We start from the raw sequence: 25,681 nt of genomic DNA on the forward strand, positions 1-25,681 counted from the left end.
ATTTCTACGACGACTTCACGTGGACCTGCTGAACCAAAGTAGCGAGGATTTCAACGCAAGCGGCTCCCATGCTCAATTACACGCTGGAGAGAACGGAGGAGCTAAATCGCGCTAAGCGGCGGGAGCGGTTGTGTAAGATCCGCTTGATTTCCGCAGGTGCTGGGGTTCGCAGCTTTGAGACGAGCTACTTCTGTGCTACGTGCTCGCGGGCTAAACAGGAAGTGTAACGTTGTGCAACATGGCGCGACGGCTTCAATACGGCGTCGCTCTCACTTGAAGCGAAATCTGGAATCAAAGCTGAAAGAATGGAGCTGTCATCCCTCCTGCGCTACAGGTGAAGATTCGGTTTGTGAACAAGCGGCAGAAGGAGATTGAGACCAAGGAGACAGAGGAGCAAGAAGTAAATGCAAATGGATTTTTGATGAGTGGTGGTAGTTTTGGTTGCCCTGGCATTAGTCGTTAGACGTAACGGTTTTAAGGAAATCGTAATGCAGAGTGTTTTGGACTGGTCTTCAACTGCACATCCTTCCATTCCAGCCAATCACTGTTTCTCTTTTGGTCACGTGTAATGCGAAAGGGCTTGAGACAGGGTATAAAGTACTGATTTTCCGGCATGCGCTATTCATATGTTAGCCCTAGTGAGGTCTGTCGTATGACAAGATAAAGGACCAAAAGCTTACTGCACTCTTGTGACATCGCTGCTGGGAAGAACAAGCTTTTGTAGCCATGGAGACAAATACGCGTCTTCTATTATATTCTAAGTATGTCCAACCTGGTGTCCTACTACGTCCTCATGGACGTAGAGGTAAGCTTCAAAAGTGGTTTTAATAACAAAAGCCTTTTTTATTTTTGTCCTAATAGCTAGGACAAAATCCGGGTTTATATTAAGCTTGATATCGTAAGTGCGAGTGGTACTGTAGTTGCTTTGTTATAAAGGTCATCAAGCAATTTCGGCCCCGAGAATCCTCTCATACAAATCGGAAGTCCTTTTTATCCTACCGCGGGCGCTAGGATATAGTGCTGCCGCCGAAGTGAAGTTTCACGAGACTCCTTCAAGCTGGCAATGAGAGAAAGAATGCAATGAAATTGGCTAGGCTGTTTAACCCTTCTAGCCCGAGCTTTTATTCTGTATCCTACAGAGTAAGGATTTATACTTGAATTAATTATACAGTCGAAACCTCCCAAAATAATCCTGCTGCAACCCCCTTCGCTCCTACTGACCAAGAACCGGACACATTTAGCACAAAGACATTGCGCCACGGAACATAATGTCCACAGTGTGACAGCATCTGCGAGGATCGCGAGCTTCTATTGGTTCACGGCAGTACAAAGAACGGCAAATACCTGCGTCCCATCAATACCTGGCATTTTCGTTACTGCTCCTGGACACACTCAAGAGTCCGTCAACAGCCATCCATTCTCGGCGCCAACCGAATACGAAGTGCGCGCAGAGAAAGAATTTGCCCAGTTCCTAACTAACGGATTAGTGAGGAGGAACAGGGCAAACTCTTCTCTGCGCGTAAGATCAGGTCAATTTGCTTGTTTTTACAACTACCCATTTCTAAGCTTACTCTTCTTCCTCGTCGCTCCCTCTCCTACGCTTACGAAATCGTATCTTCTTCTTCAGGCTAGGTGAAATGCTCTTCCCTTCGCTTCACGTGTCATGCCAAATTTGCGAGCATATCAGCGTGTTTCCGCTGTCGACGTGTCTAACGTGTCGGCATAGAGGTACTCGACCTCCAAACACCTCGCTAAACTGCGAGCAGTAAAAGCTAGTCTCGAATGACTTGGTGTTTGAGTTCGCAAAAGCGGAGCAAACTTTGCAAAGGCGCTGCCTGCGTTTGTGCCGCTAGGAATAGAAGACGTCGTTATTCACTAATGTGTGCTGCTGGCGTTGTATAGGTACGGACACCAGGTCCTCAGCGTTGGGATGAGTCTCGAAACTAATTGTTTGCAGTGCAAGAATCTGCGTGTGCAAACGGCGCAAGTACTCGGCATGGGTAGGTGTTCTTTCTCCTTTTGTCTTAGGTGTCAAAAAGTAAATGATGTATCCATTGACCACGGCCATGTCGATAATGCACAGGAACAACCGATTGTAGTATTTTCAGAGCAAAACACACTTCTGAATACTGCTGTGCTGGAGCCGCAGCTGGTCGTGGACGTCCACACCACCCATGCCGCGGGTGTAGTCCACAATCAGCTGTGGGCAGGGCACCGTGCTTGTGTGCCATCTTTTCCCAATCGCAAAATGCTGGCAGGATGTATGCTGCAGCCTGAAGCGAGCATATTTACCGGCTTTGAGTCCATCCAGCTCAATGCCAGAGGGCCCGTTGTAGTAGTCGGTAGCGGCATCAACTCTAAGGTTTCCTACAAATACATCGTCAAACCACCATCCAGAACAAGTATGATTGACACACAAACAATTCTGTATAATACGGCGCTATGCTCTTCATCATACGTAACCCATATATTCTCCGATCATCGCTTGTCAGATCCAAAAGTCCCTCGTCGGAAATGTCATCATTCAATGGCATGTCTTCAACGTCATCTACACCTTCTACGCCAGAAACCACAGTAATGTCTTCAATTACGTCTTCATCATCCGCATCGGAGTCCACATCGCTAGTACCCCCACTAGCAACCACGCTCACATCGTCTGGATCGGTTGTTTGAACAACCGATCTCTCCGGAGTCCCTTCATGAAGTCGTTGCTATCAAACACCTCAAAACCAACTCGATAATCAGAAGGGTCGTCAATCTCACTCTTAGCTTCTTCAGCATCTGTCGTATTCTCTCGGGGCTCCGAATCTGTATCATCCGGAGCAGCAGCGCTCTCCACCCCATTTTGCTCTGTATCATCCTGAGCGCCAACCACCGAAGATTTCGGTACCTCTGGTCTGGAAGCCAGCTGTGATAAAGGAACAGTTGGGGGAGAGCGAATACACATGAAGCGTGTGTACCTTCAACTCCATCTGCTCTCGCATTTCCAGGAGAGGCTGCAGGGGGTGGGTAGTCGTAGGTGTCGCAGAAGGTGGCTTGGACTGCGCAGCCTCTGGTAAATCGCTGTATGGTATCTGCTGACCAATAGCTTCGTTTGAAGCCTGCTTTTCGATCGGACGGCGTGTAGATGCAATGCTCACACTTGAATGGGGAAGCTGGAGGCAGCCGGATGCACGCCCAAATGTCATGAGTTCATCTTCACCTAGACATTACGTATCCTGTTAGTACGTAGCACCATATATCAAGGTCTAATTACGCACCCTAAAAAAGTCGATGCTGCGTCGTGACTCGTCCAACCGATCCGTGATTCCAGGCTTACGTAGCGGTGATGCTTGGCCATGGGCGTGGGCTTGCGAGTCTTTCACCCGTCCTCGCATAATTCTCTCCACAGCGGCTTGAACGTCTTCTCGCCGGGGGTGTTCATCGTTCGAAGAAAGATTTCAATGTGCGGCGATGAGGGAGTGGCTGACACGCGGTCGTTTTGGGCTTTCACTCAAATTTTCAAAACTCCTTTGAATTTATATTGTTTTTTCCATTCACGTAGAACAATCCCCGTCTATCTTCCCTTCTAGGAATGATGTGCAAACTCCCCCTTTACAAAACATCATATGCGAATTCATAGTCTGCAGCCAAGTTAGCTGGATACTAAATCCTGCAAAATCTTTTATTCTGTAGGATACGGAATACCGGGTTAGAAGGGTTAACAAGCTAAAGCTGTCATCCCACGGAGTCATCATATGGCAACTTATCAAGTGCTGAATAAACTTGAGTGCGCACCTAAAACAATTCGTTTTTTTACTTGTAAATGTCAGTTGCAGACTGATATGCATCAAGTAAATCTGGGGCTAAAAGTTCTTTCATTAGCAGCTGACTGCATCCAGACGGCTACTGCTGAACTATCACAGCTAGCGTGTATACTGGGTGCTGGAAGCGAATGCAGAGTTGATGGTGACATCTTCACCAATAATAAAATGTTGGACGCGTCCGCGCTCGACGAGCTGTTACTTATCTTAGCTTGCTTTTTAAAACAAGCCTCTATTGATACCACGGGATGTTGATACAGCTACATTACAATTGAACGCCGTGTGCATTACGGCCGTCAGTTTGAAAGCTAAGCCAGCGAAGGTCCAAGTACTTCGAGTCGAAAAATAAACTTCATTTCCTCTTGTGTTAGTAACTTTCTCAAGCCATACCGTAGCCTTTGGTGTTTTAAGGAAGTACTTTTCAAGTCAAAAATCAAAAACTGCAATTCAGCTCGGTCAGATCTACCGAAAGCCTGAATCATCGTCACGCGCATACAAGAGAGAAGCAGAAATGACAGTAGGACCTTTCGCACCCCCACCACAGCAAAATCTATGCTACATGCGTTTTAATTTCTAGACTTTTTATTGCTTTAAAAATGGCAAACCACGCAAAAAGGTATGCATGGAAGATTGTTTCAATTACTCTACACGAGTTTCTACGCAACAGGACCAAATCTATTCCAAACCGTTAGCGAAGGACATGAAGTCGCGGATTATATGCTACAAGGCTCCTTTAGTGAAAACACGCCTTAAAAGTCGAAGAGGAGGTCATATTTCATCATGTAAGAGGTTTGGCTGGTCAGTTTTCGGATAAGTTTCTCATGACACTTGTATGTGGTTGAGCGCCGTCAATAATAACCACCACATTGCTATGAGTTGTAGGCGCTAAACTCGTCCGAAGCCGTTTTGTCGTTATTTCCGGCGTTTTCAACCGTCTAAACCGACTATTGGTCCTCTTGTTCGGGCAAGGGGCTCTGATGTTGGAAGGCTCAGCGCCAATGAGTCCAGATCCTCGCAGTATCGCAGCTTCCGTCCCATATGGACAGCCAGGCGCGTTAGTATGTATGGCCGGAGCCGTCCAACGAACAACGTCAACGGCACCACCAACGCTGTCGCCGGCTGCAATGCTGATCCTAGGCAGCCTGAGTTGAGCAAGATATCGTCCACTCGTACGCACGAGTTCTGGTCGGCTTACAATGCTCTAGTGTGCACACGTCACAGTCAATTGGAAAGATTGGTGTGTTCCACACAACGTCAATGAAGAGACACAATGCACTTCAAGTCAGGGGCATAGTGAACGCAAATTTATTCTGCGATGACCATCACTCCTTTGTCGTACCGTAAAATAGGTCAGCTCGAAAAGACAGAAAGAAGAAAAACGGAAAGCCATTCGACCGCACTCGAAGACCGCTTCAGTGTGGGATTTGCTATTCTAAGCCAACCAAGCGCGCGGTCAAGTGCGCACTCGTCCGGCTCGAAAGGGAAACCTTCGTGACCTTCACTCCTGCATTCCGCATTCGTGCGCCCGCAGTAAGAAACGACCGCCGCACTCCTCGAGGTGACAGCAAGTGCGCTCAAGCAGGAAAACGGCCCGGAAACTCCTCACCAGGGCTGGACAAGACGACACGAGGCCTGGGATCTGCTGGCTCGGCATTCTACGAATCGAGCGAGAGCTGCGTAGACTTGACCCGACACCCGAATCACTGGGTTGTACCTACTAAATACACAGATCTACAGATCAGAGAAAGATGGCCGTGACTCCCATGACTACGTCGTCCACGACCAAGAAAGAAGACCGAGCTAAGGAGACTGCGAGTAGTTGCTCCACCGCCGGCAGTCGGCTCGAAGTGCGATCCTGGGAAAAGCTACACCCGCATGGAGACGTGTACAGTCCACGCACAGGCCACACAGTCACCAGCAAAGGTATACAACATCTATATGAGAGCTAATGTAGAAGACGAAAGGCTAACTTGGGTCCATGCGTGATGCAGATGGCCGAGTGTATGTCTTCGGCGGCACAGATCGTAGAAGACGTCAACAGGATCTGTACCAGCTGGATCTCGAGACGAGCTCGTGGTCGCAGGTGCAGACGCACGGTGCTCTCCCGCCGAGGCGCTCAGGGGCGCTAGGAGTTGTCCACGAAAGCGACATGTTCATCTTCGGAGGCTACGACGGTCGTGATGGCAACTACTTCAACGATCTGTACTACTTCAACTTCGACGAACAGAGGTGGAGCCAGATGCCCAGCGTCGTGGAGGACCGACCGGAAGCTCGCACTGACCACATCATGGTGCTGCACTCGTCCAGTATTTATATTTTCGGAGGCTACAACGGCTCGAGTCGTTTCAACGACCTCTGTGGCTACGACATTCAGGCACAACGCTGGAGCCGATTGCAGGCCCAGGGCGCCGTCCCGTCCAGACGCTTTGGCCACAGTGGTGTCGTGCACACAGAGACCAACCGGTTGATCGTTTTTGGAGGGTGGGATGGACGCGACACACTGAACGACCTGTACGAGTACAGCTTTGTCACGAACGAGTGGAGGAAGCTGGAGACGACTGGCAGTAGCCCACCGCACAGATACCGTCATACAGCCGTGATTTTCGGCGACAACATGTTTGTCTTTGGGGGTGTGGACAAGACACACAGCCGCTTTAACGACCTGCAACGCCTCGACTTGGTGACCAACACGTGGAGTGAAGTTTGTACGACTGGAAGCATCCCAAGTAGTCGAACGTTCCACCGAGCTGTGGTCGTGGATAGCAAAATGTACTTGTTAGGAGGATACGACGGCACGGACAGACTGCAGGATTTGTACTCGATTGATATTGGAGCACTCACACCTCCGTCACTCTTGGATATCTGCGCCGACTACGTCCGAACGAATCTTGACGCTGTGTTGGAGACAACGACTTTCAAGGGGGTCCCGATGGACATCATTGACCACGTAATTTTCAAGCGCGATCTTGAAGGACGACTGCGAGGAAAGTGCAAGCTCTGCCGACCAGGAAGATGTTGTGTGTATCGAATGCAGAAGATGGAGGCTTGTCCACAGGACAAACAGGATCCACACTTTGGCTGTGTGTGCGGACACTCTACATTCCACCACGAAGTGATAGAGGAATCAAGTAAGTGTCAGCGGGTTTCTTCGGGCTTGACGTGGAATGCTTACGTGCTTTCTCTTTTGTTTTTTTTCGACAGAACTTTACGGCAAGAAGCCGGCTGGATCAACATCAACAAAAGGTAATACTGTCCATTTTGTCAGAACAAGAGGCCAAATCGGAATGGTGACGCTCTGTTCTCGTGTGTTCGATTACAGTTCTTATGCTCTGCGGCTCCATTTACAAGCGCCTATTCGACTCAACTTCGTCCACGGCGTCAACTTCATCGCTTCTTTCATCTCCTCGCAGTCGCTACTCTGACGAAGGTTCAAACAATGAGAAAGAATGCTTAGCATAGATATCAAGACAACAACGGACGGGCTCCCTGTACGCGTCGGGACGCATGGGGAGCTCCGCTTGATCGACTACAGATCGTATCCTGGATCCACTAACTATTATTTCAAGTGCTGCATTAGTCACTTCACCTACAAGCTCTTGTCTGTTGCAGAGTCATCAATCTCTCTTATCCTCGAGTCGATACTTGGTTCTGGATAAAGTGGCGTACTTCGTCAATACCTGCAGTAGCAATCGACAGCCTGAAGTGAATGGGATCCGACCATGTGAGCACCATGAGACCCTTGGCGTAGTCCCGAACACTCTCGTAGTCTTCCTTGGTGTTGAAACCGTCGAATAGAATTCCCTCCAGAAACTGTACGCGATTCCTCTCGCGTTCCCACAAGTAGATCTGGTCAGCAATATTCTCAGGGATCACTGGACTGTTGCGTCGCATTTTCGGGTGCGCGTGCTTCATCAAGAAGTCGTAGATCTGCTGGGCCGAGATGCCGTGAATCAGAGCAGAGCGCAGACTCTCTCGAGTGATGAAGCCAATGGCCAAGTTCGGTAGTCGTGCCACAATGTCCACAAACACGCTGAGCATAGCCACATGAAGAGTCGACGAAGTGTACGCGTAGATCTTGAAGTTTGTCTCCACCACCACAAGCAGACGAGCTCCGTGATCGACTGTCGGGGCCTGACGCGGATCTGCCACTTGCGACTTCATACCGGCACGAACACCAGCAAACGAGCTCGTGAGACTGACATGGCTACGCTTCTGTCCCGTGGACCCACCGAAAATGAGGTTCACAGCCAGACTTGTTGTGTAGAAGCGATCCGAATTTTGGCGTTTTCGGAACAGTAGTCCGAAGTCAATGAAATCTCCGAGTAATAGTCGCTGGGTCTCCGTCAGATCTGCTACTGCGTAGTACCCTCCCGTCTGGCAGTAGCTGATCTGGAACAAGAACTGCAGAATATCCTCCTGCTTCAGGGTGCCCGTGTTATCCAGCGTGCGAATGTATTCCAACATAAAGATCCACATCTGCACGTGGATGTCCTTCAGCATGAACTCGTAGCCCGTGTCTGTGATATGCAGCGCCCTGGAGTCCGCCCCACTTGCCTGCAGTAGTTTTGTACGCAGTAGGATGTCCACCACGGACTGTGGCGGCTCCTGTACTGCTGTAGACCCCACCATGTAGTGCAGCACCAAGTCCCAGCGTGCCCTCGCGTACCGCTCAAGATCCACCGCAGCGAAAGTGTTCTCCGGGTCCCTAGGAAGATGTAGTCGCCCACGTTCCCACGGAGATCCGCCCAAGTTGCTCAGCGCATACTGCCCAGTATCGTGTTAGTATTAGTCGCCTGCATTTGTCATTTTAAGGCTATTTTTCCTCACCATGAGCTGCTTCTGGAACGTCGGGTGAGGTTTGTAGCCTCCATCTTGCTGTACAAACACTCGAAGTCCCTCCAGCTTCTGCAACGCGGCGTTGAATTGAGGCGGCATGCGTTTGGTTTCTCCTGGTATTGGCACAACCCATTGCTCCAGTAGATCACGCGGTACGGCAGAGTTTGTGGGCAGAAGACGCATCACGAACTGCTGAGCAAGAGATGGTAGAGCCTGGAAGATAGCCTGGCACGCCCATGGATCCTGGTACAGACGCTCCAGCGTTGCCGGCGGCAGCGTCTCGAGGAAGTCGAAGGCATCCATATCGTGGTGGGAAATTCGTGACTTGGTGTTCAAAACACAAAATTGATATATTTTTTAAGAACCGATTAGTTTTTTAAGGGCCGTTCTTTGCCGATTTCTTGCAAATGGTACTTTTTGTGCTTGATTCGGCTAAGAACAAACTTTAAACTAGTGGATGGCCTTAGTGGCTAAGGTTGAAGGAGGGGTGGTTGACATCTAATGTTAGCTTATAACTGCGATGTATCACTTTGATTGATTTGCATTTGTTCTCTTCCACTATCGCAACGAAATGCGCACACCCAGCGAGATCATAGCGATCACTCGTCGTCTTCGCGATCGAGCCAACGTCCAAACGATACTGCTGCTGTTCGTTCTATTGCAAGCACGAACACGGAGCTCGCGCTACTCGCGTCATCGCATCGATGTTGATCTCGAAATTGAGATGCTGTTGAATGAAAACATGTTCGAGCTAACCTTTCGAATGACTCCCGACAGTTTTTGTACCTGTTGGGCCTCTTAACACCAAATATTGAGGCTAATAGACAGCAATCTGCCAACTCGAGCGGGGAAGAACCAATATCGACTCCACTTATGCTCATGACTATACTGCGTTATTTAGCTGGTGGTTCGTATCTTGATATTCGCCGTACTGTGGGAATTAGTGGATCTTCTTACTACCGTGTCATTAACGAGACAATGTTCGCGATTTTCGGTCTACGAGAATTGAAAATCGTATTTCCTGATTCTGAATCGGACAGAGAGGTTGTGATGAACGACTTTGAGGCTATCAGCTCCAGTGGAATAATAAGCGGTTGTGTCGGTTGCGTAGACGGATGGCTATGTGTTATTAAGGCGCCTTCAGCTGAAGACGCTGGAGACGTAAATATTGGACGCTATTATAGCGGACACTATGCATGTCCTGGTATCAATGTGCAGGCCGTGTGCGATGCGCATTGTCGCTTCATATCTGTGGATGCCAGCTATCCAGGAAGTACAAATGATGCACGTGATTTTCGTGGGACTGGTGTGGCGAGAAATATCAGCTCATTTCCTACAGGAATGTATATCATCGGCGACAATGCGTATCCTGTGAGAGAGCATTTGATCACGCCATTTCCACGCAACCAAATTGTTGACGAGTACCACGACTCATTCAATTTCCATGCTAGTCAAATACGAATCAGAATTGAAACGGCTTTTGGTCGTTTGACTACAAAATGGCGGGTATTTCGATCTCCTATCTCACGGAACCTTTCAAATGCTACCACTACAATTTACACAGCTATGGTGCTGCATAACTACGTGATTAACAGACGTATAATATCTGATGCCGACTATTGTTTATTTGACGAGTCGATTCGACCCATTCGCGTCTCGCAAAGAGTGCAAATATTAAATGACGTTGCCAATCTCATGGGTTACATGTCAAGTGATCCTGTTGTTGAAGAGGGTAACAGCTACATGAGAGACTATATTGCTCAGCACCTTCGCGCTAATAACACTGTTCGGCCTCAGTACAGCATTTCACGCAATCGGAGTGTAAACAACTAAATAGAAATACTGATCGTGACACACTTTATTTGTTATTTTCTTATGAGGGCCCTCTTTTTGCACGAACGTGTTCAATGTCTTCATTTACCTCCATTAGGTCGTCATGAGTATATATTCCCTCTGGAGCACGAAGAATCCGCTCTCTAAGCTCCATGAGCGAATTCAAAGAGCTCATCAGCTGTGCCAGGCGACAGTCTAGCTCAAGCGCCTGAGCTGAGGCGTTATTGGCTTGCACTGTCGTAAGAATATCGCTCAAATTGATCTCTTTCACTTTTGACTTCCCTTTCTTCGAACGAGTACGTTGTTTTTTTTTATTGACGAGATCCTCCAACCTCGTCGTCGTCGTTGTCACTACCTCCCTCCATGGTATGTAAACGAGCACGTTTTGGCAGTTTCTCTTCTACGGACTCCAACAAACCAGGTTTCGTACGCATCCACTCATGCATGTACAGGACGTCGATTTTTCCGGAGCAGAAAGAAAAGAAATCATTGTCGTGCACGCCTGAAATTTGAGAGCTCGCCACAGCAGTAGCATAACGACCAGTAATATCCTTCCACATATCTCGTAATTTTGCAGCTTCGTGAGGAACGGTGAACTCAGGATTGCATTTTTCGAATACTGCCAGAGGTGAAACAAGCTTGCTGAATTCTGGACGCGAACTCAAGTACGCTGAGTGAAAATCCGTCCAAAATGTGCTTTTTGCTTGAGTCATGTTTGTATCCAGCTCGGCCCTGGCTGCTCTAGCGTCAATTTCATGAAGCCGGTGTGCAAATAGTCCGAAAACATGACATTCAAAAGCCGTAGCATGCAGTGGCGAGTACGACGTTTGCTACCCACTACACCACGTTTAGCCGGACCTTCCTCCACACCTAGACGCTGCATCTCGCTGAACGCGGGCTTCTGTTGCATTAATAACGCAACATATCCTGACTTGTGGTCGTTGGCGTCCGGGCCCCTTTTAACGATACGTAGCTGCCGAAGGTAACACTCTGTGCGAAGTTGTTTAGCTCCAAATGCCATCAGACACGATTCGGCTTCCTCTAGATTCATGGTGCCGTTCTACATGACATTCCCAATAGTCGATGCAGTCGCGGGAATGCCGCCGTCAGATGTAGCGGTAGTTGGAGATGCCGTAAGTGAAGGCAAACGAGGAGACATAACGGAGGAGGAGGACATGGCGATAGATTGATAGGGGACCGTTGGTTGCTGATGTGGACTGAGTGCTTCAGGAGACTTGATGGAATGAGCTGTATAAACTCCAGCCAAAGGTGTCGTTCTATCCCGTCAGGTATGCCTCTCCTCCCGCCCACCTTCCGTCCACGGCCACCAACCCTAATTTCACACAGTGGGCGTGGATCAAACGGACCATACGGCGTCCACAGCCATATGGATTCAAGTGAAATGATTGGGCCATGGAAGCATAATCCACCGTTATTTTTTGGCTAACAACGGCCCTAATAATCGAAATGTAAATCGCTTTGGTTATTCTAAAACTTTAAAACTATTATCAGCCCTAGCCTCCTCCCTGGTCTCTCAGGATTTAAAATATAATTTTGGGTGGTTAGTCTAAAGCCTTAAAACTATTATCTGCCCTAACCTGCTCCCTGGCCTCTTGGGATTCATATTCATATTATGAATCCCAAGAGGCCAGGGAGGAGGTTAGGTCATTTTTATATTATGAATTTCAAGAGGCCAGGGAGGACGTTAGGGCTGATAATAGTTTGAAAGCCTTATACTGTACTAACCACCCAGAACAAAATGATACGTACGAACCTAAGTACAAATCGCAATTTAATCACTCTAAACGAAAGCGGGACGTCTTCCTCTATCGCTTGATCCCTTATAAGCTACAAAATTCTTAAAACTGAAGAAGTTGTGGTCGCTCAAAAATATTATCTTCATTTATGGGCCCTCGAAATGACGATACATTTAGAGTTCATTTTTTTCAATTTTAAAAATGCAAGTGTTGTTTGAAAGCTCTTAAAGCAATTGAATAAGGGTAGTTTTACAGCTTTTTTCAATGGAAATTTACAATAAATGTCACAGTTTCGGTTAAGTGCGAAAGTCGATTGGCTAACTTTATCTCGATAACTTGAAATGGTTCGGAAGTATCATTTTGTTTGATGCAGTCTATTATTATCAAAATAAGCTCTCGCAGTGTGATTCAGCTATTATTCTCTGTTGCTCGAAATACTTCAATCCATCTAATATATAACGTGTTACTTTAATAATGACGTCATTTTACGTGTTTCAGACATGTAGTCGAAATTATTACAAAATATTACTGCGTATACATGTAATTGCGGCTACATGTAGGTGAAGAAGCGTTGAATGACCTAGTTTAGCAAATTATTGCTTATCTATGAGTCCAGGAGAGACTAACATTCCTAAATCCATTTGGACAGTTTCAGAATGATGTGCCAGTGTGCCTCCACGTTAGACCTGGAAACGCACAGCGAGGTACATTTGCACTGCAGCGGGGCTGCCGTAGCTTTAGCGTCAGAGGAAGACGTTCGACTCAAAGAGTCACTAATACTAAGTTCCTTATCCAAAGGACACTTACAGCCCAAGACCAGGGCTCAAAGTTAACACCTTAACTTTTATGCTTCAAAACCAGAAGTGTTTTATTTACTATTATTGCGGCCAAGCCGCCTAGGGGTAAATGTATCTCTTTAACTATCTAGCATAGTTAAACCTAATCAAATGCATAACGTGTGGCTTTCAGCCAACGTACTGAGAGACCTTGTTAACTCTCCAACTTATGTACTGAGAGTTTGTTAACTCTCCGGGTACTTCGTACCCCTGTGTGCTCCACACCATGTAACCCCGTTACACTCTCCCCCACTAAGATGAGAACATTCCGTTCTCGAAACTCTCCTCAGCGAGGTCACGTCTTGTAAAGACGGCGGAGGTTACTACACCTCACACCAGCGTTGTACAGCTCCGTGAGCTCACAAACGCCTACGCATCGTTGATGCCCAACTTCTCGTCGTCGGCCCAATGCTCCAAGCGCAGCGCGCATCTTGCTCTCAAGCGGTCTCAGACCTACGCTCGCGCTCCGCGCCTACTCCAAGAGCTGCAAACCGCTTAGAGCAATGCTCTTGACTCATTCGAGTCGTCGACAACAGCTCAGCGGTTGAACACTCGCTTCACAAGTGATAGGTCCGTGGTTCAAACCCACTAGGGCACAGCCCTCTCGTTCCATGAACGATTGTTCACGCTTGGACAAGCTTAAGGGCAACACCCTTTTAGCTCAATGGTTGAGCGCTGGCTTTGAGAGCCACAGGTCGGTGGTTCGAGCCCACCAGGGCACAGCCCTGTCGTTCCATGAACGATTGTTCACGCTTGGACAAGCTTAAGAGCAATCCGCTTTTAGCTCAGTGGTCGAGCGTTGGCTTTGGAAGCCACAGGTCGGTGGTTCGAACCCGCCAGGGCACAGCCCTCTCGTTCCATGAACTATTGTCCTTGAATGGACAAGCTTAAGGGCAACGCCCTTTCAGCTCAGTGGTCGAGCGCTGGCTTTGAAAGCCACAGGTCGGTGGTTCAAATCCACCCGGGCGCAGCCCTCTCATACCATGAGTAGTCCGTTCTCGGACTGACGTACGGGCATCGCCCTTGTAGCTCAATGGTAGAGCTCCGGCCTGTCAAGCCAAAGGCCAGTGGTTCGATCCCCGTGCGGGACACCACTTTCGCTGTTACAGCGCATCCACATTTGGATCATGCTCATCGAGCAAGTTGTTTCAAAACAACTATGCGTCTATCGAGACGCTTGTGCCTGAACCTTGTTCAGCACAACACGAAGCACCTGCTTCCTTCGGGACCATGTCCCTAACACTACGAGGTCTCTCCACCTCCTGCTCCCGCTGCGAGCACCGCTCATACGTACGAGCTGGCTGCTGCAGCCACTGGTCAGAGCCTGAGCTCAACTACTGACCTCATCGCTCCCCACTCTAGTGGGAGGCGCCCAGCGCCTGGCGACGCTGTCGCACGCCATGGTGGCGCTTCGGCACATGATGTGCCCGGTCGTAAGCGTCAACGACGTCAGGGCAATCTTGCCGGAGGATAACCTCAAACTCCCATGAGTTCTGTGAGTGAGGGTAACCCCTCCACTTCACTAAGTACTGGGTACGACCCTGGCGTCTACGCCACGCCACAAGGCGTTCCACGTGAAAGTGGAGCTCACCATGCTCATCGAGCAGAGCAGGAGGAGGCCTTGCCTCAGCTGGGCTCTCGCGGGGAGAGTCAGCACTTGCCGGAACGGCGTCTGCGTCCATACGACGCCGGCGTCCACGACGCGAACGTTCACCGCCCATCGGTCGATCTCGAAGCGATGATCCACCTTGTGGATAGGTTAGAGCCACCACTGTTGACTCACAACCAGGTCTCGGACCTTGAGCGTCCAGCTGCTCGGCTGAACGTTCAGCTTGCCTTGCTCCTGCATCTCGAGCACTTCGCTCCGCGACCTGTGGCTCTGCCACATGCTGTTGATCAGCCATCTGTGGATCCACCACTTGCTGTCGTTCAGCCTCCCGTGGCTCTACCACCTGCTGCCCTGCAGCTGTCCGTGGCCCAGCCACCGTTGGAGCCAACGCCTCCGCGCTCACCTGAGCAGGGTCTTGGTATGGCTTAAGCAAGCCGACATAGAAGACCGGATGCGTGCGCATCTTCTTCGGAAGGTTGAGCGTATACGCTAGGCCCTTCCTGGCCACGACCTTGAACGGTCCTATGAACCGAGGTCTTAACTTCGTCTTGAAGACTGCAGACACTGCATGAGTAGGTAGGTTTTTAGCGTTTAATAAAACTTGGTCACCGACCTCAAACCTCTCAACATTGCTTCTGCCCTTGGCATCTGCATGTTCCTTCTGCGTGTCTTGGCTTTCAGCCATAGCGTCGCGTACTTGACGCATTACGCTCAGTCTCAAAGAGACAAAGTCATCGACTTGCTTGCGAACCGCAACAGGGCTGACATCAGCTAGCCGCTCGGCTATCCCTCCCCCACCAAGCCCTGAGCCACTGCGTGGCGGCGTCAGTGGGACGCGAGGGTCAACCAAGCCGTTCACATAGAACGGAGTGTAACCTGTCGAGGCGTGCACTGCATTATTTAATGCGAACTCAACGAGTGGGAGCATCTGGCTCCAGCGTTTTGGCGCCTCAGCGCATACGCTTCGGAGGGTATCCTCCACAACGCGATTCACGCGTTCGGTTTGACCATCGGTCTGCGGATGGTCCGCCGTGGACATGTCCAAACGAGTGCCGAGCACTCTGAAGAGGGACGTCCAGAACTTCGCGGTGAAGCGCGGATCTCGATCCGAGACAATTGCCTCAGGCAAGCCATGTTGGCGAAAGACTCGGTCTAAAAACAGCAAAGCTGTACCTTCACCATCAATGGTGTCCGGCACTGCCGCTAAATGAGCCATCTTGCTCAATCGGTCTACAAAGACCACTATACCAGTGTTTCCCGCCTTGTCTCTGGGAAGGCCAAACAAAAAGTCCATACTCATGACTGCCAGCATCCCTTGGGGACAGGCAAACTCGCCAATGGCGCTGCCGTGCTCGGCGCGGACTTTGTCCGTTGACACGTCTCACACGTGCGTACATAGGTGCCGACCCACTTATACATCTTGGGCCACCAGTACATCGAGCTCACCGAGCCATAGGTCTTCTCCCGACCTAAGTGCCCGCCCACGGCGTATCATGAACCTCATAGAGGATTCGATACTTTAGATCCTCATCATGAGGAACGACTACACGAGGGTTATCCTCAGCGTCGGTGCTGTAGTACAGCAGGCCGCCATCGAGTGAGTATCGATGCAGCCTCGCGCGTAAGCGCCCAGACAATTCCTTGTCAGAGTCTTTAAACTCTTCGCTCCCAAGAGCCCGTAGCAGCGCTACGCACATGTCGTCTTGTGCATACGCTCCGCGTATCAAGTCAGGCACTGACGACGTCACTGTCGTGACATGAGCTAACTCGTAGTCCGGCCTGCGCGAGAGCGCATCGGCCACTACATTAAGCCGCCCCGGCTTGTACTTCACCTCGAAGTTATATTTGGCAAAGAAGGAAAGCCATCTTGCCATTCTCTGAGAGAGATGAGGCGACTGTGTCGCAGTGCGTAACGACGCATGATCAGTAAAGATCACAAAAGGCTTAGAGCCTAGCAGGTGTACCCTGAATTTGACTAGAGCATACTTCATTGCAAGTAGCTCTTTGTCATGAACTGAATAGTTCTTCTCTGCAGCTTTGAGCTGGCGAGACTCAAACGCGATCACGCGTTCACGCCCTTCGGCGTCTGCTTGTAGTAAAGCACAACCGATTGCAAAATCGGAGGCGTCACAGACGACGCTAAACGGACTATCCGGGTCCGGCAGCGCAAGGATCGGAGCCTGGAGAAGGCTCTCCTTCACAGCCTCAAAGGCTCCGTCGTGCTCGACGTTCCAGCACCATGGTGCGTCCTTCTTAAGGAGATCTGATAATGGCCGAGCCATCTCCGCGTAGTTCGCACTGTACTTGTGCAAGTAATTGGCTAAGCCTAGCCACTTGCGTAAGTCTTTTTGGTTCTTGGGAACCGGCCAGTCCACGATGGCCTTGACTTTGGCAGGATCTGCCCGTAAGCCACGCTTCCCAATGAAGCACCCGAGGAAAGGTATCTCCTCCGCGCCAAAGACGCACTTGTCCAAGTTGGCATACAACTTATTAGTGCGCATGCACTCGAGCACCGCTCGCAAGTGGTCAATGTGGTTATCCACGTCTGACTTTCCGTGCTCGGCACGACTATGGACGAATATATCGTCAAAGTACGTTTGAGCGTACGCCCGGTGGGGCCTAAACAGCTGCGTCACAAGACGATTGAACGTTGCTGGTGCGTTCGACAGCCCCTGGGGCATCACCAGCCACTCCCAGAGCATACCGCTCGGAGTACTCACCGCTGTCAGCGGAATGTCGCTCGCTCTCATGAGCAATTGGTAGTAGCCATCGACCAAGTCGAGCGCGCTGTACAGCGTACAGCCTACCATGTTGTTCTGCAGAACATCCTTGCGAGGAATCGGCGTTTGCGCCGGGATAGTGGCCGCATTTAGCTTGTTAAAAGCATGAACAATGCGCCACTTGCCGTTCGGCTTTCTGACACAGAACGTGGGTGTCGAGTGCGGAGACTTACTCTCACGCACCATCCCTGCCTCGTGCTTCGCTCGGAAGAATGCGTCAATGACGTCACACTGCTCTCTCGGCAAAGGCCATTGCCTTGTTACGCAGTATTTGGTTTCCTGGAACCAGGTCAATCTCATGACACACGCCTCGATCCGGAGGCAGGCCCGTCGGTGGGTCTTTTGAGACAACGTCTCCATATTCCTTCACCACCGGGTAGAAGGGATCCGAAGGATCTTTGAGGATCGCCGATCCACTTCTTGCGCTCAGCGCCTTCTTGGTGTCCTCTAGGACCGCGTCGTCCACGACGGAGTTCAACTCCTCCTCAGGTCCCAGCAAGACCACCTCGGCTAGCTCGCCTGCCTTTAAGGCTTCGCCGAGCTCGGCAATGGACATCTCGTCCAGCTCTAGCAGAGCATCTGCAGCGGGCAGAGTATCAAGGCTGATATCGCCTTCTACCTCCCCCGTCACTCCGTTCACGAGTGTATACAGCTGCTCACAGCAATCACGTGGAGCATCACCGCTCGTCACGTTGGACACATCGTCCGACGTCGAAGACGTCACAGACGCCCTGCGTCTTCTTCTCCTCTCCCTCCGCGACCGAGCCCGGCCGGATGAGGGCGGTGTGGCGACATCTCCGTCACTACCACCGGGTGCAGCAGCACCATCACTCCTCGAAGAGGATACAGTGTCTCGCAAGACACTCGGCTGAAAGCCAAGAGGTTCTTGACCTTCACACAGTGAACTAGGTGTCACTTCACCTGCATCTCCTGGGCCACGCCCATGATGCCTCGACTCGCAGTCGACCGCGACCCTAGGGTCACGCAGCGGTAGGTCATCGACCAGATTCATACCACTCAGTGGATTACGCGCCACTCCGCGCTCGTCCTCACCAGGACCCAGCAGTTGGTCATTGACCTGACCTGCACCGCTCCGCGGATAACGTGCCGCACCACGTACGCCCTCAGGGCAAACAGCAACCTCGTTGCTAACAATTTCGGACATACCAATGTCCAGCACTACGGCCGCCTCGGCCTCGTGCTCGCGCCAAAAGCGCTTCTGCTTCCTAGCAGAGGTGGGTTCATGACTCACCAAAGCTCCACTAGGAGCAGGGTGCGACGCACCCAGCGTTTTCGACTTCCAGTCGATCCATGGCTCATGACGTTCCAGCCATGCCATGCCAAGGATGAGGTCATACCTCGCATCCAGGTCTAAGACCAAACAGCGTTCCACGCTATCGAAGTTCTCAAACTTCACTCCAAGGTCGACAGAGACCTTCGACACAGTTACCAGTGTCCCCGTCGCGAGACGGACAGAGATCGTATCTCTCGTTGGCACTTCCAGTGCCTCAGCATACAGCTGACTCCCTTCCAGGGTGGAGCGACGGGCGTAGTTGCCCGAGGCTCCCGAGTCAATTAAGACTCTCCATGGCTTTGCAAAGCCCTTCACGTTCGCTTGAACGACCAGCAAGCCCGGCTTGCACACACTCTTCTCGTAAGAGAGCTCAGCTCTCTTCGGGGCTGAGCCCCGTTGTCCTCTACCTCTTCGAGGCACAACAGAACTCAGTTCTTCCCCAGTAGGCCGCCCCGCGCCTACTGGGAGCTGCCGTTTCCCGGCGATGACCCGGAGGGTTGGCTCGCCGGAGCCTCGCGCTTTCTTGCGCAGAGGGCAATAGGCCCTCAAGTGCTTAGTGCTATTGCACACAAAGCATCGGCGGATGCCGGCGCGCTGCTCCGCAGCAAGAAGCTCCGCTTCTTCATCTTCAGCATAGCTGAGGTCCATCGGCTCTGGACCGCTCGAAGAGCTTGCGCTACCAGCGCTCCAACCAGGTCGCGCCGACCTGAAGTTGTGCTCGGCATTCAATGCCACATCCACCGCCTCTTCAAAAGAGTTAGGGTGTACACGGAACACTTCCGTTCGAGCTGCGCTCACACGAAGTCCCTTCATGAACACGGTCACGCTGACCAGTTCCGGAAGAGGGTCCGCCGCCATTCCGGCGATAAGAGTTCTCAACTCTTGGACATAGTCCAATAAATCCTTCTTACCCTGGCGGGTAGCAAGGAACTTTGACCGGATACGGTACGCCTGATTAGGCGGCGCGAACACGCGCGAAAGCTGTTGCTTCAGCTGATCCCAAGTGGGAAATGCAGCGTCAACAGACGTGCCGCACGTTAGTGCCCATTCGCGAGCGCGACCTCCAAGCCTGGAGACAGCCAGCGCCACGCGCTGATGCTCAGACTGGAGCAGGGCCGATCCCATGGCCATCTCGACCTCACGGGTCCAGAGAAGGAGATTACCTCCATCCTTCCCCTCGAAGGTTTTTACGCTCACCATGAGCGGTTTCAGTCTCATAGACTCTTCACGCGTCATCGACGCCGCCGCCGTTGCGGCGCTCATCTTCTCTTGGACATGCTCCAAGAGCGCGTTCTCGTAGCGGGAGAACGATTCCAGCCTGGCAGTGACCGCCTCTGGACCTTGCGATGCAAGATGAGCCACGCCCTCCGGGCCAAGCAAGGACATAAGCTTATTAAGCGCGTCCTGCTGCGCCGGGGGCAAATTCGCGAACACGGGGTGTTCCATCCTCGCAGAGGATATAGTCAACCGACTCAGGAGCGGGATTGACTACAAGTGCTACCAAGTGCAGCGGGGCTGCCGTAGCTTTAGCGTCAGAGGAAGACGTTCGACTCAAAGAGTCACTAATACTAAGTTCCTTATCCAAAGGACACTTACAGCCCAAGACCAGGGCTCAAAGTTAACACCTTAACTTTTATGCTTCAAAACCAGAAGTGTTTTATTTACTATTATTGCGGCCAAGCCGCCTAGGGGTAAATGTATCTCTTTAACTATCTAGCATAGTTAAACCTAATCAAATGCATAACGTGTGGCTTTCAGCCAACGTACTGAGAGACCTTGTTAACTCTCCAACTTATGTACTGAGAGTTTGTTAACTCTCCGGGTACTTCGTACCCCTGTGTGCTCCACACCATGTAACCCCGTTACATGCACTCTATGCTTCTCCAAGCCGGCATGCTTCCTCACCTCGTTCATATGTGTGATATTGGCGCCTTTTACAGACCTTCTAACTCTAGCAACGACCTGTCTTCTGAAGATGATTTGAGTAACATGATATGCTGCTATACCTGATAGACTCTATCAGGTATAGCAGCATCATGTCACATGACATGTGAGAGGAGTCGTCCACGGGGCATATCAGGTAGGACAGGTTCTAGTGTACCACCGCTCGTGTTCAGTGTACCGCATCGCCCCTGTCCTACAGTAAGCGAAATTTTGTCCTGTTGCGGAGTACTGATCTACGGCCTACGTTGGCTATCCGGGACTATGATATGTTAGTGAAGTGAGTGTTAACGTGTACCACACCAGATGCGACAGGCGAGAGAAAATTTCACAGCAACAAAATACACGTGCCGCACGGACATCATCTTACTGCCTGCTCAAGAAGTTGCCTTTGAGAGTGAGCTTTCGCTCTGCGTATTTATTGCCTTTCGCAAGCGGTTATGAGCCCAAACCTCGCTAGGGGGAAGCTCATTGTTGACGACAGCGATGGCAGACAAGAAAGACAGTAAAGAGGAGAAAAAGTCTCACCCACCGTTTGACGGCAATGATTTCGAGATGTGGCTGGAGCTGATGACCCTCAAACTGCAGCGTAAGGGGCCCTGGACGTACTGCGAGAATGAGGTGGACGAACCGGAGAAGGCAAAAGCTGATGAACATACTGTTTGGGTGAAGGAGACACGCCGTACAAATGAGTTCTTGTACGACGGTATGACTGATAAAATAATGAAACCCGTGAAACATGAACCGACCCCATTTCGAGTTATGCAGCGTCTGAAGCAGCGTTTTGTTGGCAAGACGTACTTCAAATATGCGGAAGAGAGGATTTGGTGACCGTAGTGCTGATGGTGGAGGTCGTGGTCATGGGCAAGGTCTTGGAGGACAGCAAATCGGTGGATATCGTTGTTTTCACTGTGGTGAAGAATGTCACAAAGTACAGACCTGCCCACACCTAGGTAAAAGACCTCCAAATGACGACAGAAATAGTACTCAATCTAGTAAACGCGGAAAATCGAATTATGGTTCACATCCAAGTGGAGGTGGGGGAAACGATAGTAATCAAAGTGAAGAAAGTGCTTATGCCTTCTCGAGTGTTTCCGTACTGGATAAACAGAAAGAGGAGTTGACTGGCAGTCGTTGGTATCTTGATACCGGAGCTAGAGTCACATGACTAACCAAAAACTTGAGTATACCTCATTCACACCACTGAGCGCTTCGGTGCGTGGGAATAACTGGTTGTCAGTGGCTGGAGTGGGAATAGTGCAGAAAGAGCCGTTGACGTCACATGGAAAGAAGATGATTCTGCTTCATGATGCACGCTATGTTCCAGAGCTACAATGCAGCCTGTTTTCAGTCCGACAGCAAACTAGGAAGGTGCTACTGCCGAGTGAGCGAGTTCAAGTCCATTTTGATGACGAGAATTTTGCTCAAATTAAGTTGCAATGTGGTGTGGCAACTGCAAGAGTTGATGAAACAAATCTTTACCGACTTGATGTGCTGAGCCCTGCAGATACTGCAATGTTGACGACGACGGATGAAAGCCGCGTTGCGTTGTGGCATAGCCGGTTGGGCCATCCTGAAAAAAAATGTTTTCAATGCATTATTTCGTCACTCTCGTTGGCCACTATCACAGTTGGATCTACGTGTTCCCTACCATTTCAGATGTTATTCTTGCGTGAAGGGGAAGCCGACTCGAACGAGTTTACACGCACAGAGTAGTAAGCAAGCAAATGATTGGCTAGTCGGCGAATTTGCTCATGCGGATGTGTGGGGACCATATGCAGTGACCTCTTTCTCTGGTAAACGATATTTTACCATATTCGTCGACGAGGCTAGCCGTTTCGTGACCCTGTTCTTGTTGAAGTCACGCTCGGAAATTTATGAAAAGTTAGAGCAGTACTATGAAGGGGTGAAGACACAACTGAATTAAAAACTTCGTACTGACAATGCTCAAGAGCTCCAAAAGCTCGGACATATTTGTAAGGTAAAGTATGGCATGGAGTGCTCTTTCAGTGTCAAACATACACCAGAACAGAATGGCGTTGCCGAGAGAATGATAAGGACTGTGACGGAAAGGATGATATGTTTTCTTGTGCATTTTCAGCTTCCTCAGCAATTGTGGGCAGAAGCTTCCGTCACTGCCGCCTACTGCGTGAATGTTGTACCAAACGCCACTAGGCGAATGGAGATTGCGTATGCGATTAGGTATCGAGAGACGCCAGACTACTCTCGGTTTCGTACTTTTGGATGTGCGGTTTTGGCGTATACTGACAGGCCTGAAAGACACAAAATGGATGCCAAAGCTCGTGAAGCTGTATTTGTTGGATACAATCGAGAGAAACGTGGATATCGTCTATTGGACAGCCACTCCGGAAAGGCATTCTACTATCATACAGCCATCTTCTATAAAGAGAAGGCAGGTCGACTTATGGCAGGGCAGCTAGATACTACTGACACAGCTTCGACGAAGCAATATCTCCAAGTGGACGTCACTATGGAGAGAATCCCGGTTATGCTGGATGAAGAGGCAACCAGGGATAGTAGTGTGGCTCGGACTGGTGGGGCTGACGAAGATGAGGTACAGCACCCAGCTGGTGGGGCCCAGAATGAAGTGCAGCAGAAAAGCAATTATGGCGGGCAGGGAAAGAAACGAGGTCAAACTACATGTGACACCTCTGACGAAAATAAGAACCCCAGAAAGAAATTGCGTGCTGCCAAGTCGAGGGCACCAGGTGTCTCGGAGCCAAACACTGTGTGCGATGATGACAATAATCATCAGCTGGCGGACCACGTACAGCGTGAGTTAATGCTGCCGAATAGGACGAAGGCTCCTAGCGCACAGAAGGAGATCTGTGAAAAGAAGAGCAGTGAGCGGAAATTGATACCGGCTGCTAAAATACAGTCTCAACGGGATACCCTTGATGAAAATAAGCCAGGTGTGGCTAATGAGGATATCTATGCTACTAAGCGGCTACCTACTCCGGTAAACTTACCTTGTGAGATGACGACCACAAGACCGGAGGTGTTAACTTCTCGTGGTAACACAAATGCAGAGCGCTTAACTGCCTCTTCTAAGAAATGTGTTCCTCGTGAAAGAAAGACTTCTGGTAGTGGAGGCAATGAGACCCATCCATTAACACGGAATGGGCGTGCTTCCAAACCGCCAAGGTGGTTGGGTGATTTCATCCATCTGCGGTACGTGTACTGTAACCCAAAGGACTCAGTATATCCTGCATCCCCTAATTGGGAGAACGCTCGTGAGGCAATGCAAAAAGAGGTGGCAAAGATAAACGCACTTGCATGGTGGGAAGATTATTGCTGCCTGACCATGAGTGTCATTACTGAGCCACAAACGATAAGTGAAGTCGAACAAAGCTCACTGTTTATGCAGTGGAAGAAAGCTGCAGATACAGAATATCGTTCTTTGATTGAGAACGAAACGTGGGTGCTGGTGCCACGGAAGAAAGGCATGAAAGTATTGCGAAATCGATGGATTGTCCGTGTAAAATACCTTGCAAGTGGAGACATCGAGCGCTTTAAGGCTAGGCTCGTAATAAAAGGGTTCATGCAAGTGTATGGCATCGACTACTTGGAGGTCTATTCCCCAGTAGTTCGACTGGAGACTTTACGCGTCTTGTTGACGCTGGCAGCTGTCTAGAACTACGAAATGTACCAGATGGATGTCACCACAGCCTTTTTGAACGGTCCCATTGATGTTGAAGTGCTAATGGAGCAACCCGAAGGCTACGTGGTTGAAGAAAAAGAGGACTGGGTGTGTCTCTTGTAAAAGAGTCTCTATGGATTAAAGCAAGCGCCACGCGTGTGGTTTCGCTTGTAAAAGTCACACTTGGAAGAACAAGGTTTTTGGTCTGATGAATTGCGAGCCATGTTTAGCTGTTAAAGTCAGTGATGGGTAGCTTGTTTTTATTGCTATCTACGTGAATGATCTAATCCTGTTTGCACCGACAAAAGATATGATTTCCCAGATGAAGCAAATGCTGGAAATAAGATTCACCATGAAGGATCTTGGAGAGCTTCACTATATCTTGTGATGGGAGATCACAAGAAATCGTCAAGCGAGGACGGTTTTTATTGGCCAGCGAAAATACGCGACATCGGTGCTGGAGCGATTCGGAATGAGTGAGTGCAACGGTTGTAAAACGCCGAGCACATCAGATTTGAAACTGAGAGAGACGATGTGCCCAACGGACGCAGATGAACAGGAGTTAATGCGAGCAAAGCCGTATCGCGAAGTAGTTGGAAGCTTGATGTATCTGATGTTGGGATCGCGCCTTGATCTGGCTTATTTAGTTAGAGAATGTAGCCAATTCCTCCAGAACCCTGGTAAACTACACTGGTATGCTGTAAAGCGTGGACTGAGATATCTAAAAGAGACAGTAGACTGGGGGTTACGGCTGGGTGGTATTGAATGGGTGAAAAAAAAATTGGATAAACATCTAACTGCTTTTGCTGATGCTGATTTTGCGAATCGAGTGGACGATCGCAAATCGGCTGCTGGGTATTTAACTCAGTACTGTGGAAGTACCATATCATGGAGTAGTCAAACAGAAAAAACGGTGGCACTGCATGCCACCGAAGCCGAATACATGGCACTAAGTCTACTCGTACAGGAGGTGATACATCTACGGCAAATGCTGAAGGAACTCCAGATGAAACAAAACAAGCCTACACACGTGTTTGTGGATAATGAGAGTGCAAAGAAGTTGGCAAAGAACTCAGCGTTTCACAACAGAACCAAGCACATCGATGTGCGGCACTATTTCATACGTGAGCGTGTTGAACTACAAGAGATTGACGTATTTCGCGTTTCTGGAACTGACAACGTGGCAGACGCATTTACAAAGCCATTACCTCGTGTAAAGTTTGAGAAACACCGAGCTGCAATGGGACTGTTGTCACGGACAGAGTTTGAGAAGTCGTTACGCCAACGTGAAGACCAGTAGGTGGGGCTGTTGCGGAGTACTGATCTACGGC

The 25,681-nt window shown here is 50.0% G+C and overlaps 4 protein-coding genes across 4 annotated transcripts; 2 read left to right on the forward strand and 2 right to left on the reverse strand.

The window, feature by feature from the left end:
• Positions 1–5,551: 5,551 nt before the first annotated feature.
• PITG_15485 (uncharacterized protein) lies at positions 5,552–7,262 on the forward strand (the record flags this gene model as incomplete). Its single annotated transcript, XM_002898381.1, has 5 exons — positions 5,552–5,574; positions 5,620–5,726; positions 5,795–6,931; positions 7,005–7,046; positions 7,123–7,262. The coding sequence occupies 5 exons, from the start codon at positions 5,552–5,554 to the stop codon at positions 7,260–7,262; spliced, it is 1,449 nt and encodes a 482-aa protein (XP_002898427.1).
• A 165-nt stretch (positions 7,263–7,427) lies between these two features.
• On the reverse strand, positions 7,428–8,942 carry PITG_15486 (general transcription factor IIH subunit, putative; the record flags this gene model as incomplete). Its single annotated transcript, XM_002898382.1, has 2 exons — positions 7,428–8,567; positions 8,631–8,942. The coding sequence occupies 2 exons, from the start codon at positions 8,940–8,942 to the stop codon at positions 7,428–7,430; spliced, it is 1,452 nt and encodes a 483-aa protein (XP_002898428.1).
• Positions 8,943–9,512: 570 nt separating this feature from the next.
• Positions 9,513–10,472, forward strand: PITG_15487 (uncharacterized protein; the record flags this gene model as incomplete). Its single annotated transcript, XM_002898383.1, has 2 exons — positions 9,513–10,010; positions 10,062–10,472. 2 exons carry the CDS (start codon positions 9,513–9,515, stop codon positions 10,470–10,472), a joined length of 909 nt encoding a protein of 302 aa, XP_002898429.1.
• Positions 10,473–10,823: 351 nt separating this feature from the next.
• On the reverse strand, positions 10,824–11,493 carry PITG_15488 (uncharacterized protein; the record flags this gene model as incomplete). The annotated part of the gene is made up of 5 exons (XM_002898384.1): positions 10,824–10,869; positions 10,923–10,974; positions 11,031–11,091; positions 11,142–11,175; positions 11,258–11,493. 5 exons carry the CDS (start codon positions 11,491–11,493, stop codon positions 10,824–10,826), a joined length of 429 nt encoding a protein of 142 aa, XP_002898430.1.
• Positions 11,494–25,681: the final 14,188 nt, after the last annotated feature.

This window comes from Phytophthora infestans, genomic scaffold, assembly GCF_000142945.1.
Source record: "Phytophthora infestans T30-4 supercont1.37 genomic scaffold, whole genome shotgun sequence".
In the NCBI taxonomy this organism is placed as follows: Eukaryota; Oomycota; class Peronosporomycetes; order Peronosporales; family Peronosporaceae; genus Phytophthora; species Phytophthora infestans.